At 36.6% G+C, this 15,640-nt stretch overlaps 3 protein-coding genes across 6 annotated transcripts in view; all 3 read right to left on the reverse strand.

Annotated features, from left to right (window-relative positions):
• The window catches only part of abca7 (ATP-binding cassette, sub-family A (ABC1), member 7), a 36,727-nt gene extending 33,838 nt beyond the window's left edge, over positions 1-2,889 (reverse strand). For 2 of the 4 annotated variants that reach the window (XR_007424848.1, XM_022669723.2), the window contains exons 1-3: positions 2,771-2,889; positions 219-346; positions 28-121 (exon numbers count right to left, since the gene is read on the reverse strand). Coding sequence is in view for 3 of the 4 variants with exons in the window: in XM_022669723.2 (XP_022525444.2) it covers positions 28-121; positions 219-284 (160 nt within the window). In the remaining variant the exon portion in view is untranslated. Of the gene's footprint in view, positions 1-27; positions 122-218; positions 347-1,064; positions 1,131-2,770 lie in introns of those variants that run through there. The other 2 variants (XM_049465709.1, XM_049465708.1) reach the window with 2 other exon arrangements.
• A 1,406-nt stretch (positions 2,890-4,295) lies between these two features.
• On the reverse strand, positions 4,296-10,536 carry si:ch73-40i7.5 (amyloid-beta A4 precursor protein-binding family A member 3). Its single transcript, XM_007233128.4, has 11 exons — positions 10,293-10,536; positions 7,893-8,942; positions 7,758-7,794; positions 7,488-7,633; positions 7,271-7,357; positions 6,681-6,857; positions 6,309-6,488; positions 5,884-6,096; positions 5,563-5,682; positions 5,325-5,465; positions 4,296-4,918 (listed from the first exon to the last, which is right to left on the reverse strand). The coding sequence occupies exons 2-11, from the start codon at positions 8,853-8,855 to the stop codon at positions 4,847-4,849; spliced, it is 2,136 nt and encodes a 711-aa protein (XP_007233190.2). The 5' UTR covers positions 8,856-8,942; positions 10,293-10,536; the 3' UTR covers positions 4,296-4,846.
• An 875-nt stretch (positions 10,537-11,411) lies between these two features.
• pex11g (peroxisomal biogenesis factor 11 gamma) lies at positions 11,412-15,266 on the reverse strand. Its single transcript, XM_049465939.1, has 5 exons — positions 14,981-15,266; positions 13,978-14,166; positions 13,592-13,770; positions 13,155-13,226; positions 11,412-13,042 (listed from the first exon to the last, which is right to left on the reverse strand). Exons 1-5 carry the CDS (start codon positions 15,041-15,043, stop codon positions 12,817-12,819), a joined length of 729 nt encoding a protein of 242 aa, XP_049321896.1. The 5' UTR covers positions 15,044-15,266; the 3' UTR covers positions 11,412-12,816.
• Positions 15,267-15,640: the final 374 nt, after the last annotated feature.

Here is a 15,640-nt window from a genome sequence, read left to right on the forward strand (position 1 = left end):
GTGGGGTTCACACGCAGGTTTACTTACACTGGCTCTGTTTGTAGGGTGGGTGAGAGTTGCGTACGGAGATGAGGATGAGGAATAGGAAGAGTGGCCAGAGCAGTTCAGTGATCAGCTGGAACTGTGGAGGGAGGCGCAGTTTACTGTGCTACTCAGGTTAACACTTAACACTCATAACTTGATGTTAATGGGTAGTTTAGTGTGGCACATAGACTTACCTTATTTCTTCTGCGGTAGGTGAAGTTCTTCCACAGCAGGAGGTACAGCTGGGTTCCTATGGCCATTGTCAAATGCCCAGGTCTAAATGGCCATGGCTACTAAAAGAGAGGAAATTTTGGCGCTGGACCTTTGGGAAAAGAGAAAAAAATATGGAACAAATTTAACAAATGAACTGCTATGTCATCATTGATGACACGTAAGCAGACAGAAGCAGTGAATGGAAAAGTTGTGAAAGGTTGAAGGACTTGATCTGCTCAGGTCTACCTGTGACTGGCTGATCTTGAAATCCCCATTATAGTAATTGGATTAAAGAATTAAAGCAAATAAATCTCCTCTCATTGGGGCATGGAAACAAAAATATATATTTAGTATGTAGGATTTTCTTTTGGAAACATTGTAAGTAGGTTAAAGATTCTAAACTATTATGCTAATAACTAACATTATTTTTGTAATCTGACCTATAAGATTCATTTAAATAAAACCAATGCCCTGCCCCTGTTAAAAGAGAGAAGCTAACATTGAGAAAATGTAACAAACAGGAGGTTATGCAGGAATAACAAATAAAAAATAACAGCACTAGAGGAAAAGCGTGGAGCTATAGAGTTTATTATGGTTTGTATAAAAAATAATAAACCAGCCGACCGGGCGACTTTTTCGTTACTGGCAATATGTGCCGCCCTGTACTGAAGTTACAGACAAGAACAAGCTAAACCTGTTAGCATATGATGCTTCCGGTAAACACAAAAACACCACAAAGGCAAATTTAATGTCATTTTTTTTACTACACAAATTACAGGCACGTCTCTAGCGAATGTGTGAGAGGGTAGTTAACAGCGTCTTCTTACCTTCCTCTGCAGCAGAGCTCTGCGGACAAGCTTCCGAAGATATCCGTATGTAACCATTTATGCGCGAATACCACAAGAATTACGGTAAAGCACTGCACAAACCCACTATACACACTGTCATGCTTCATAATATAGATTATGCACATCAGTGCACACTGTAATTGTTGCAATGTCCATAGATATATGCCTAATTCTTTATAAAGTCTCCTATTCTGAATGTATTCCAGGTGCCCACACCTAAATTGATTTATGCTTATCTGTGGTAATCTAAACTAACCTATGTATTTACTATGTGTAAAGACCAATGGGATGGTCATCACCTTATGATAAATTTATTTTTAAAATGATATTTCAAATGATGGACAAAAATAGACAAAATTATAAAATGAAGAAGAAAAATGATTAAAAAAAGAAAGGAAAAAATGAATTAAAAAAATGAAATGAAAGAATAATGTACAAAAATGATAAATGATGGCCAAAAATGCTTATTTGTGTATAAAAATAATTGTGTTTTATGTATTTAATACCTGTAAAAACCAAAGGGTTGGTCATCACTTTTTGATCAATCACAAAAAAAATAATAATATCATAATCAATACACCAATGTATTATTTAGAAGATATTCCAAATGATGAACAAAAATAGTAGTACTATTTTTTAACAATAAAAGATCGAGTCTATGAGTGAGTAAACTGAGTGAGATTTGAAAGGTGTTTGGCATAAGTGTCTGCCTCAGGTCCTAACACAGCATCTTAGTCAGGTTCTGGTCAGAATGTTTATGCTGGACAAATGTCATTTTTTCTACCCATTTACCCAATTACTAAATAATTCGAATGTAAATACTACTAGCATATGACTCCTCTGACACATGTGAAGCCAGCCTCTTTTCCAACTCTCTTCCAGCTTTGATACATCACACTTGAATTGATGTGGAAAGGAAATGCAATACACCGACCCACCCTGTGCAAGCAAGGCCAAAGGCCAAGTGTGCTTCCTTGAACTCTGCTTTTCTGAGACATTCTTTACAATGACGGAAGACCACTTTTTAACACAGTTTTTGCTTTTTCAATAACAAGTCATATTATTCTAATCTATGTTGATACACCTCAGAACACATGACTCTTAATACACCCACGTTTTATTGTTGGGGAAAGGTTAGCTTGGTCTATTTATAAAGTCCTTCCCAAATAATTTCCTTAATCTCACTTTTGATTGGTCAGTCAGAGCCATCAGAATGTTAAAAGTAAGAGCAACAATATTTTTGATATGTTGTATAAAATGTAACATAATATCTTTACTAAAGACTTAGATCAATTATTACCTTCATATATGTATACAGACATTACTTATTGTTACGAACTTTTCCACCACACAGGAGTATGGGTAAATATATGAGTAGTATAAAGATACAAACCAAGTCATGTGTGCTTATTAATAAATACATTATATTTTAATGTGCACTTCTAAATAGTATTTAAAATGATTCTATGCATGACTGCAGGTATAAAAACTACACAGTTTAGGGTAATACAAAGAGGTATTTGCTGAGAGAGCAGGGGGTGTGGCTGCAGCGCTTTCGTAATGTATTACCGTAATTCTCCCGATATTCACTTTTTCTTTACGGGTGCCTTGACCCCAATCTTTTACCACATTGTACAAACTACAGACATTTCGCAAGTAAAAAGGGGAGACGATAATTTACTTACCTTTTGCTGTTCGTTAGAAAAGCGATGTTCTGCTGTAATCCAGCTCTGAGGACTTTTGCCGGTTGCGAGCTGCAGTGCCGCCTCTATACGGACCAGCACCACGGAGCAGGATCCCTCAGAGTGGGCGGGGCTTACACTGAAAACATCGCCGCCGCGTTAATCTTCTACCCAATCACAGACCCGGACGTCATGTAGCCCCACCCAATAGTGTTTACAGCCGCCTGCGGACACGCGGTCGTCTTTCAATAATAGGCAATATCCCCTCGCGAACTTCCCTCATTCCCTAGAAGCGCGTAATACTCACAGAGCGAGAGGAGAAGGAGGAGGAGGGAACGAGGGGCCTACTGTTGAAATGTAACGAAGCCGCCCTCTGTCTAGTTAGCCTCAATGTGGTAACCATGCAAACACTGCAGTCTAGAACCCAGGGTTTCCAATAACTTTTATGAAACCTAAAAATAAATGCCTTGTCTGGCCAAACACCTGTTTTAAACATGTACCGAGCGTGCTGTATTTTCGTTGCTGTTAGCCGTGTAGCCTTTAGTTTGGTAGGTAATTAGCTAGCGAGCTGGTACAGTGGCTAACCTGGCTAATGAGGCTGCATGAATATCACAGTATAAAGCATATCAAATGTGTTAACGTAAATTATTATTTAACGTATCCCTGTATTCCCTCAAGAAAAATCCCTAAATTTAATAAAGTTTCCTCAAATGTAACATATCCATTCTACAAAAAACCCTCAATTTATCAGTTTCCTCAAATGTAACATATCCCTATATTTCCTCAAGAAAAGTACCTCAATTTAATAAACAGTTTACTCAACTGTAACATATCCCTATTCCTCAATTTAATAAATGATTTCCTTATTTCCTGCCCATAATTTACAATGTTGTTCTCTTAATTATATATAAGTGCAAGTGTCCTATCACAACGGAGGATATAAAAGCATTATTTTTTTAATTTATTTTTAGATATGTCTTTAAGTATTACTTTTAACCTTGAAAATTAAGGGCTTGCATGATATTTATATTTGCTAAAAAATAATCGTGTCATTTTCTGATCTTGTGGATCCCTGTTTATATATCTTTTAAAAACTTTTTCATTGATTAACTTGTAATCTATTTTCATAATGCTGATTTAAAGGCAACAAACAGCCAATCTAGCCTTTAAATAGGCTTTCAAATATAATTCTTTACATATTGAAATATTTTAGGGACAGAGTAATATTCTGGCCGATATATATGGCCGATCACCATGCCATAACATGTTAGTAGTTTTGCTACTTTAGCTTATAAATAATTGTTCCCACTGTGCACTCTCAGATTACTGTAAAAAAAAGTTATTTATACAGAAACTGGGAATGGCCAGACTGGTTTAAACAATGCACAGCACATGAAATCTTGGGAGTGAATTGTCTGTAACAGTGGAGAAATGCCAGGTTGAAATCAGTTACACCTTGTGCAAAATTCATTACAGGTCATGTGACCTAACGCAGGCAAATAAGTTAAAACATGTTTAAAACACATCATTGAGAATATATCTTTTAATAAAAAAAAATCCAATACAGCAGCTGTTAAAATAGTTCTATTGCTAAAATCATTTGAGCCAATTAAAGTCACAGATTTTCTCTTTTTTAAAAACAGGCACTAAGGCTCCATTTCCAAACACAGCATGCAATGCCTTACCCCAATGAGCACACCAATGAGCAAAATCACTTAAACATGTAAATAGTTCTGGTACTCATTTGCACTGTTTACAGTAGTAGCTCTGTCCTAAAAACAACACACACAAATATATTTCCACAATTAAGGATATTCACAAAGGCATAGTGGGAAACATATGTGCATGCTGTGTGAAATGTATCACAGATTCTTCTAGTGCATTATTTGCTAAAATCTTTACGCTTCAACTTGACTCCTGCAACAAGCTGAGCTCCAGAGTTTCAGCACTGACTTGCATACAAATAGGAAAGAAGTGCAAAGTGACATTTAATTCTCAATATTCGTTGCATGATATGTCGGAGTGGTTCCAAACTGAAGAACTACATCCAATAAGAAAGTCTTCCATAATTCATCTTTTTCAGAGGAATACCGGCTGCTCTTGTCCAGTTAAAAGACGATACGTAGATGTTGGCATGGTCTTCAAATGAATCTGTAATCCACATGAAATAAGAACCTTTCAGTTTGGATGTACAGCTTGCCATTGTCAAAATACCCTGCCAGAGGCCTCATTTATTATAAAACTTGTGATGGTATGTATAGATGTTAGGGCACACATGATAAAGTTTTTCACCATCTTGAACACTTTCTCTCTACCAGATAAAATTATCTTACCCCTGAGAAACTCATTAAAAACTCCAAAGAGTTCAGAGAACTGAGTGTACAGCTGTTACTGCATTTCAACAAAGACTCATTGCTAACTGGTTAATATAGGATTATAGATTTCAGCATGGTATTTACATTTGTTCTTTAAAGCATATTAATTTGTGTTTAATAAATAATTAATTAAATATATAAAATAAAGGTTATGCAGCAAAAGTTCAATTCTGTACTCTTACCTCTCCTACAGCATTACTGAGGATCTGGATGATTTTCTCATGAGGCGTGGCTACTACACTCTGTCCATTTATTTCAATAATGCGATGGCCAACCCGAATGCCACCCCTTTCCGCAATGCCTCCGCGCATTAAACTGCAAATCTAATGAGAAGATAAAGTTAATATGCATTAATTATTAAGTGTATTGTATTGTACTGTATTTGTATTTGTAGAAAGACAAGTCAACAGTATAACATACAATGCCATCCTCCACACTGAAGCCCAGTTGATATTTGGGGTCAGGTCGCTTAATGATAGCCATGGTTACAGGGGGGCAGTGGACTATGCTGATCTTCACCTGGGCTTGGCTTTTCAAATCCTGTTCAAATAAAGACATTATTAAAAAATCCCTTGCAGGTTTACAATTAACAACATTTTTATATGGAATTTTAACTCTTCGATGTTTAAGTCGTTCTGTGTGAATCCAAAACAGAAGAAATGCTGCCACCTTGTTTTAAGCATTTAAAGAAGATGACGATAATAAAAAGACAACTTCTTTGTCACAGAATTCTATTCTTACCCGTATGATGTTGTGGCAGGTGGTGATTGGCAGGCCCACCAGGCTGGTGCCATTTACAGACATGATGCGGTCTCCGATGCTCAGCTCTCCAGAGCGTTCAGCAGGGCCTCCGTGCAGCAGGTTGGCCACCACAACTGTGGGCAAGATGGAGCCCCAGCCAGATTCTACCACCGCTATTCCCAGGATCTCTCCAATCTGCTTCTTTATACAAATCTTACCAACAAAGCATATGAAAAAGAAAACATATTAATGTCCTCATAAATAAGATAATCTTGCACATCTGCCACTTTCAGGAAATAAATTTTAGCCTTGTATCTTCATTAGATAGAATGAGACTTTCAGTGCTCTCTGTGTGGGGCACAATGTATTTCCTGAAATATTTGGTGGTCAATATACTAAATGTATGTAGCAAAGGCATGCCTTACTTCTCTGATGTTTTCAGATCGGGAGAAGTGGACCAGGTCTCCATTATACTGTTCTTGTGTGCCGAGGTAGTCGCTGTACTCCCCTGGCCGTAGCTGACCTGCTTTAAGTCCATTTTCTTGCAAAAACTGCTGATATGCGACTCCAAAAGCCTGACCAATTGCCTGAGCTATAACTTGTGCCTGCAGCAGACAAGGACATTGGTATATATCAATACAATTTACAGATATAAAAGGTTATAAACATTTTAAAAAGTCAAAGCGTCGTCTTTAAGGCTTTGTAAGCTGTACTGTTTCAGAATAAAGCTTTATTTATATGTACTTAAAGTCACTTGAACTGCCTTCACCACTTGAACACAGGGTTGTAAAACTCACATCATCAGAAGAGAAAACATGACAGATCATCCAGCATTTTTTAGGTGGTGCTGAAGCTTCTGCTTCTGCATTTGTGGGTTTGTGAGGTGGTGGTTTCCTGCGTGCCATCAAAACCACAACGCTTCCAATGTCTGCTATATAGGATATCATCTGCAGCGGATGGTCCATCATAGCCTCCTTTACAAAAAAAAAAAAACAGATGCAGACACAGGGTTTTTTTCTGAAATCGATGTATTAAAAAAATTAAAAGGAAAGAGCGTCAATGAGGTCAAGACATTAAATGATCACCACCACCAAACCTCATCCGCTAATCCCAGACTATTCAACTGATCCCAAAAGATTGAATGGAGCAACATATTTCCAGAAAACACAGTTCCTCTGTTCCACAGCTTAATGTTGGGGAGATTTCTATCTGTCACACTTTTTATTATTATTTACATTATACATAAAACCCAGAACACACATGCAGGTTCACTGGTGGTTTTGGATAGTAAATGAAATCCCTCTGTTCACTTCATAAACAACATTACCCCTGTTATTCTGGCATGAGCATCTGACCTAATTAGGGATAGGTCACGACTGGCACAAACCTGTGTGTCTGCACTCAATACTTTAATTCTTTGGGTGGAGATAAACAGGTCCACCTCAGTCATCGGCTGAGACTCTCCTTCAGGCGCCTGTTTTGGAGACAGAGACAAAGAATATTATTAAAGCGTGTGTTAATGCAGAAACGGATCATGAACTGAAAATTCATTTGCAGTGGAGATTTGTTCTGTGCCAAAACACAAAACCAATGCTATATTTTACCTTAATGCGGTCTACAGCTTCTTGTGCCTGAGCCATACGAGCATTGGTGGAGGGGGTTTTATCTGACTGCAGTTGTGTGGATCCCAGGTACTTGGCTCCAAATATTACTCCATCCAGAAGGTCCTCAGGATCACAAGGACCAGGCACTATCCCAAACAAAACAGTGCTTATTATGTAGCGAATTGTTTTCATCCAATACTTGACAGATTTTTATTCATCCTTATTTAATTTAACTAACTGTTTTTATTTTGTTTTATTAAGTGTACCCACCATCTTTATAAGAAGGCATAGTCTCATCTTCAGCATCCTGTTGAATAAAAATAATTATAATCCATTCATTAACAGAACTGCTGTATAACAGTGGTTTGTACTACTTGCATGAAATCAGAATGGACATTCACCTACCACATCAGCACTGTGGGAAGGCTCCATGTCTGAGGAAAGACCTTTGGACTGCTGCCATTCATCCATGACCTCGTCTTTGGAGTAGCCTGAGACCATAAACTCATCCTTGAAGGGGCTGTGCCACATATCTTGGCCATAAAAGTCCATTTCATCTGCATTACCCGTCTGCGATATGTACCCTGTTTGGGGGTCACTGAGTTGCGGTATGTGTCCAGCATGGCTGTCATTAGAATGGGCTGTGTAAATCGCATGAGGTTCCTCAGGTTCCGGCTCCTCCAGAAGCTGTAGAAGATCTTTTTGATGACTCTCTGTAAAAAGGAGGCCAGAAGCTATGTTCCCTTCAGTGCAGGTCGATATCTCACTAATCTCTGGCACTAAACATGTGGAAGAGTGCTGGCCAGCTAAAAATTCAGGACTGCACGCAGACTTTTCTTGTTTTGATTCTGGAGTAATGTCTGTAGGAGGTGGTGTTGGGTGAAAGAGCTGAAGCTGAGTGAGCAATGAATGAATATGGGAGTGGTCCAAGTCTCGTTGCCTAATCTGTTCTTTCGGCCTCTTCTCCTTCTTCTCTTCTAGTTTTGTCTCAAGTGCCTCACTATTAGATTCCTCAATTCCCATCTTTTGACTTGTTGGATCTTCTGACAGTGTTTCTGCTGGAGTAAAGCCCAAATTTGATGCCCCACAGTCACTTAATTCCTCTAATGGTGCATCAGTAGAGTCGGTATGGAAAGATCCTGGATCATCCATATCTCGAAGTGAACATTCACTAGAAGAATCAGACCTCCAGTCTAGCGGAGGAGGCTCTATTAGGTTGAAGGAATCTAGGTCCTCTAGCTGAGGAGACTTAAGACTGTTTCCAGCTGTGGATGACTGATGGTTATTTTTTTCCACTGTGGCATCTGCAGTAACACCTCTGGCCTCCTCCGTTACCAGGGTCAAGGCACTGGTTTGTGTTGTAGCCATGCCAGGCTGTTAGGTGTGACAAGGTGAAAGGAAAGTAAAAGCCTAAAGTCCTGCTGGTCACAGCTGAGCTTGTAAGCCTCTCATTTCCTGTGAAGATTAACAAAATAATTATTATGACAATCCTACGCTTAATAAAGCAACAACCAGTTTTGAAAAATTAATTTAAGGGTTAAGTGGTGATTATTTGGGGGTGAGGGGTTACAGAGAGAACCTATGTAGCTAGGGGTGCCACCAGTCCCAAAAAATAAAGATACAGAAACAGAGTTGTTCTTTAATTGGCAATTAAATGTTGCGTATTTTTCTCTCTCACACACTAAATCCAACAATAATGATTAAAAGCCTATTGTGGTTTGATTGAGTGTTTAGGATTCTTTTGAAAGTTAAATGAATGATGATTTATTTAACATACAGTAGTATTAGCAAATATAAATATTATATATGGCAATTTAAATAACAAATCACACTAATGAATTAACAGTTAATGAACGAATAAATAAATATATTGTCAGAAAGAATGTTTATTCTTTAATAATATATACATTTTTCCTAAATGAAAATAACTGATATAAAAGATATGTCTTATACACATTACAGCTCTGGAAAAAAAATAAAGAGACCACTCAAAAGTGATGAGTTTCTTTGATTTTACCAAACTGAAAACTGGAATAAAATCAAGAGGAAGATGGATGATCACAAGCCATCAAACCAAGCTGAACTGATTGAATGTTTGCACCAGATATAGCATAAAGTTATCCAAAAGCAGTGTGTAAGACTGGTGGAGAAGAACATGCCAGAATGCATGAAACTGTGATTAAATACCAGGGTTACTTTACCAAACATTATAAATATGAACTTGTTTTTATTGCATTATTTGAGGTCTGAATGCTCTGCATCTTTTTGCTATTTTATCCATTTCATATTTTCTGCAAATAAATGCTCTAATTTTTTATTTGGAATTTGGGAGAAATGGTGTCTGTAGTTTATAGAATAAAACAACAATGTTAATTTTAGTCAAACATATACCTATAAATAGCAAAATCAGAGAAACTGATTCAGAAACTGCAGTGGTCTCTTAATTTTCCCAGAGCTGTATACAAGTCCAGTATCTACAGGTTAAACTAAACTAAAGACAATTCCAGACAAGTTTTCTATAATACCATAAACATAGCTATTTATCTGTGTATATTTAACCTAGATAATATTCACTAATACTAATAAAAAGGAAGTGGTTAATTTAACACGTAAGGAATGTATTTCTTTCTGACTGCAGTAAAGATCAGTCACAGTCGATGTCATTGTTAGGTGAACAGCACTGAATGTAAAACAACAGAAACGGCTTCTGCTGAATTCTGATATCTCTATCTGTATCTGTTTATCTATCTTACTAAAGCTAAGTTATATCGCAGAAAATAAACAGAATCACATTAAAAGCTTCACCTTCACCAACGAGCTGGAAGTTTCAACTGTCCAAAGAAAAGTTGAAGAGGTTGGTCTAAAGCTTCCGTTTAGCGGTCTGTATATCCTTTGTTTTCTCATAAAACCGAATCACACAGCACAGTTCAGCAGCGAGGCTCTGATGAGAGGATTTTACCTACATAAATAAAGTAAATACTCTCAGCATAGTTTAGCTCCATTTCTACAACCTACACTCTGCAACGCGCATGCGCGCACAGCCAAGGCGTGACTAATCGAGTGCATAATCTCCACATCTTGAACTTTCCCAGAGAAGTACCTTTAAATATTTAGTTTAACATTTAACACCCATCAAATTATACATATACCTTTATTAGACAGTCATAGACACAATACGGTGTTGCCGGGTGCCGACAAAACTCTTGCTAGTTCATAATGTGCAAAAGATAAAAAGAATAGAAAATGTATTTTATTTTATATATGTATTTTTTGAATATTGTCAGAAAATCTTTGGAAAGATCAAATATACATTTGTTGGGCAAGTAAATGCTGGTTACAGAGTGGATATAAAATATTACAATTATAGGCTTTATTTATAAATAATACTTCATCCATATTTCATCCATAATTTAAGTTTCTTTTAATCAAACTGAATTTTGGAATATTGAATTTCTTAAATGTCTTAGTAATAAAAAAAATTATGTGCCTTTCCACAAGGTATATGAAGGTCTGAGAGGAATATAGCTTCTGTCCTTCCTTTTAGTTATAAGTTATAAGTGAGATGATCTCATTCTACTGACAGCTCTATTAGACACATACCACAACTTAATTACTTCCAAACAAGGTACATATCTTTGGAAAGATCTATCCAATTATACATTAATTATCAGACAAAGCTGGTTGCAGTGTAGCTATGAAATATTACAATGTAATTTTTGGTTTTATTTTTAATGTCTCTACTGTAAATAATATTTACACAAATTAAAATTTGGTAAATGTATTTCAATGCTATAATGTCAATGTGTTTTTTTTTTATCTTGTATACCCGTTTGTGTATTTGTATATTTGTATATTTGAGTAAATCGATACAAAATTTAACCTGAAAACACTCCTAACAAGTCTGCAGAAAGTACACACACAAAATGTAATTAATAAAATAATTTATTTTTTATGTCATGTACTTATCATGTGTAGTAAACATTATACAGTATCAATATAATAAATCACAAAATTCAGTTCACATATATCAGGTCACCTTCAATCTTGTTAATTAGCTATTTATGAATGTACAATTCACATGCAGTCAATGCAGTCATTCAGTGTTATCTTACACAAGTATCAGTAGGCCTTGTATGAGTTAGAAGTAAAAAAAAAGTAATTTAACCTGCCGAGGTGTTTTAGGAATTGTTTGAATGTATTAATACAAGGAAGAGGCACTATTAAATGACCTAATTACACATTATCTGTAAAATAATCAAAAGATATTCTATAAAACCTCAAAATCAAGATTTGTAAAATAAAGTAAATTATGCATGTGTAACATACAATCAGTTTTTAAAATGTGTTACTTATGAGTGTTTGTCATTCATTGTCAATCCGTCTCAATCCCTGCACTCTCATTATGACAAGTCTATGGGAAAAATTAACAAAAGTGATGATGCACAGAACTCACAGCTACAGGAATCACAAACCTGGCTGGCTACTGTCAGCAACTTAAGGAATTTAAAGGGGCTCACATATTTTGTTGTTGCATTCAATTTATAACCAGTCAATGTCTGGGGGCCCTCAGCCCACCTCGGGACCCTAGGAAATTGATTGGTTTGCTTGCCTTGTTGAAACAGGCCTGGTCAGTAGATTGCTCTGTATCTGATCACCCTTAATGTCGGCATTCACTTCACTGGTATGCTACAGGGAAGTATCCAGACACTTCCGACGATGAGGATCATTTTTGATGTGACTCCAGTAGCATGGAGCTTTTTGCACGCAGCAAAATGGTTATTTACTCTGGCAGGTGCATCAAGTACAGCCCTGACCAAACACACTTGAGTTCAGCACAAAACAGGTAAAACATGGTTCCACATTACATTCATTAATCTTAGATTCATCAATCTATGCACACAAAAGTAGGCATGCTGTGTATTCTTCGCATACACATACTGTTAGTCCTGAATTATCTGCTGATTGTACCAACTAACACTGCAATAATTTAAGGTTGACAGTGTTTAGAATGTGATTAGATGTGCCTGCCTGCAGTGCTGTGCCTAAAGCCAAAGTGACTTTCCAAGCTTAAAAACCTCATACAAGGTGTACATGTGTGATAACAGTATACACAACATGGCAAAAGCAGTTCACATAGAAAATTACTTAAGAAAGCATCAGATAAAAACACTATACTTCTACACTGTGTACTGGACTAATTAATCTGTGTGTTATTACCAGGATTGGTCAAGTGCTACTTATAGTGCACTATGTTAAAGTATTATGAAGCCTGAGAATAAAGTTTGCAAACGAAGGTGGCCAAGCATTTAAAGGCCTAAAATCCAGCATGTCAGACACTGGCATTCTGCTCACTGGAACACATCTGCAGCATTCCGATAAGAGATGAAAAGGTCCCCATTAGTCCGACCAACCAGTGGGGGAACCGGCCAGCCCACAAAAATCCAGGTGGCATCCAATGAATAGCGTTGCTCAGATCTGCTAGACTGCTCAGAACATTCAGAACCTCTCCCAAAATTTGCCTTTGAATTTCAGCAGTGATGACAACTCCATCTTCCCTACAAGAAAATGAACACATTTAATAAAAGCGTATTCTGTAACTTTACTACTTGCATGGTTAATTCAGTTAAGTCTGAACAATTAGATGTGTTTGTGTTAAGATCAACTGACCTGCCATCTGCTTGTCCCGTCCTTCTGCATTTCCGTGCCTTCCTCCTTAACTTCATAATTATTCTGAGAGATCTGTAAACAAATAAAGACGTGAAAGATCTGATTATCTTATTTTTATAATGATACAATAATGATTATAATGATTAATAATGATAAATGTAGGTCAGACTTAGAATTGTTGTTAAAATACATTGGACATACATAATCCACCTGATCAGCTACACCCAGTAAAGCAATAAACTCCAAAAACACAACAAATACAAAAAAATATTTTTCATTCTATCCCAAAAGTAAAAATATAAGTTTTTCTAATTACGTTTATTGCCACTAAAAGTTTTGCTAATATCAATGATTAATGTTATATTTTATAAACACGTGCACCTCAATTTTCTGACTAATAAAGGCTCAAGAAAAAATGTAGTCTAAACTAGTTTTACCTGAGAGCACCCAGCAGCAAGGACAGACCCCAAAGGATACAGCTCAGCGTCCACCATTTGTCAGATTTGACTTTAATGAGTTCTGCATCAGCCGCCCATGCAACATGCTCACAGGGGTAATAGAGCTGGTCAGCAACGTTAATCAGAACTGACATCCACCGTACCACTTTATCCTGCTCCTGTGAAGTAATTGTATGTGTGAGTCTTAGGTTAAAGGCTAAGTTGAATCAAACATACATTTAGTTAAATGTGATTTAAAAACAGAATTATTATCTATAAAGCATCTGGAGTAGACCATCAAAATAAAATACCCAACGTATTATATATCTGAATAAATGTTTAGACAGGGATATTTGCTACCCAGCAAAAACAAACGTTTATTTTACCGTGGCTCCTAGACCATAGCTCTGTGAGTAAGCGACCATAGAAAGGTCATCAAACAGCCTCAGTACTGTGCGACAGTGGCTGAGCTGAGCAGAGAACAGCAGGAGACTCTTTCCAAGCTGAGAGGACTCGCCAGTCTTTTGGGACAAAACTCCACCAACCAGCTGTGATCCATAGCAAAGTGTTCGTATCTAACCCATAAACAAAGACAGAGATAAAGACATTACCAAATGAAACACCACAGAAAAGGGGTCCAGTGTTTTGCTGTAGTATTCCAACTCTTTGGAATCTGACTGATAGATTGAAGGGGACAAATATTGCAGCCAATACGTGGACAAACTAATGTTTGGCACAGTTAAATAAGTATAGTCTATATCATACATCAGCCAAACACAGTGATATTTGAGAAGTGAAATGAAGTTTAAAGGATTTAAATTAGGCAGGTGTGTTAATTTGGGGACCCCCAACAGAAAAAGGACATATAAATTTAGAAGATCCTTCTTTTGCAGAAATAACTCCATGAACTTAATTTTACTTCTTAAATATCACTGTGTTTGTCAGATGTATGATATATTTAAACGAAATTGCTGATTTGAACAACCAATGATTTATAAAGAAAAATCATGAAAATGACCAGGGGTGCCCAAACCTTTTTATATCACTGTATTTTTTAGAATGCAGTTATCCTTAGAGCAACAATATGTGAGACATGCTATTTCTATTAATAGATGATTAGTATGCAATAATTGGTTTGACTTTAAAGTATATGTATAATAATGATGTTAACCAAAATATTACATACAATAAAAAATAAAAATATTACCTGAATCTTACATAGTGGCTTTTTGTAAGGGTATAAGGCAGTTTGTGAGCTGTAAAATGCCTAAGGTCTGCAGCTTTTCAGTAATAGGTTGTTTATGGTAAACATATAAGAAAATATTACATATTGTAACTTTAAATATGCTTGCCTACCAGAGTGAACGGAGCTGATATAAAGACTCTTACCACTTTATCTCTCCCTCTGTAGGACTCCAGTACATTCACCACCGACTCAAATGAGTTCTGCATGCTGAACTATGAGCAGCTCTACATCAGTTACTGAGAACACACCGCATTTACAGCATGTATCCCCGCTGTTTACCAAAATACTAGAATAACTAGAATTGACTTTCACACATTAAAACAGCTCAGCTGCTTTCAGAGGCTCTGTTTGAGCTCTGGCTGCACTTTGGCCAGGAGGTTGTTCCTCTAGACCAAACCAGTCGATTACACATCCACACTGAACGCCAATGAGCCTGGCGGACCTTCAAAAGTAGAGCATGGGTCACTATCAGAATACTGCGCCTGTTGACTCTCAAAACCTTTAAAATTACTTAAGAATTTTAATCCCTTTTACTATTCATCATATTTTAAATAATAATATAATTTAAATATACTATAATAAAAATATATAAAAACAATAGTTTCCCAGGTTTCTATATACCAGAGTCCAAAAATAATAGGTTTATATTGAGCATTTGAGAAAAAATCATAGTGTAAAAATATTTGTAAATTTTTATACTGAAAAATTTTCTAATTTTCCCAACACCGAACATTATCAAATGTCCATTACTGAATACAAAATGTAAAAACTTTGAACTCCACTTAAACCTTTTATCTGCAACA

The sequence above is a fragment of the Astyanax mexicanus genome, chromosome 16 (genome assembly GCF_023375975.1).
Source record: "Astyanax mexicanus isolate ESR-SI-001 chromosome 16, AstMex3_surface, whole genome shotgun sequence".
Taxonomy (NCBI): Eukaryota; Metazoa; Chordata; class Actinopteri; order Characiformes; family Acestrorhamphidae; genus Astyanax; species Astyanax mexicanus.

Bases quoted from the DNA above. Each gene is read 5' to 3' on its own strand.
- pex11g (XM_049465939.1), bottom strand. From the start codon at position 15,043: ATGCAGAACTCATTTGAGTCGGTGGTGAATGTACTGGAGTCCTACAGA. The intron at 14,167-14,980 runs GTAAGAGTCTTT...TTTATGGGTTAG, and splicing joins ACAGAGGGAGAGATAAAGTG to ATACGAACACTTTGCTATGG. The intron at 13,043-13,154 runs GTCAGTTGATCT...ATTTTCTTGTAG, and splicing joins ACGGGACAAGCAGATGGCAG to GGAAGATGGAGTTGTCATCA.
- si:ch73-40i7.5 (XM_007233128.4), bottom strand. From the start codon at position 8,855: ATGGCTACAACACAAACCAGTGCCTTGACCCTGGTAACGGAGGAGGCC. The intron at 5,683-5,883 runs GTAAGAATAGAA...TTATTTGAACAG, and splicing joins CCTGCCACAACATCATACGG to GATTTGAAAAGCCAAGCCCA. The intron at 5,466-5,562 runs GTATGTTATACT...TCTTCTCATTAG, and splicing joins TCAGTGTGGAGGATGGCATT to ATTTGCAGTTTAATGCGCGG.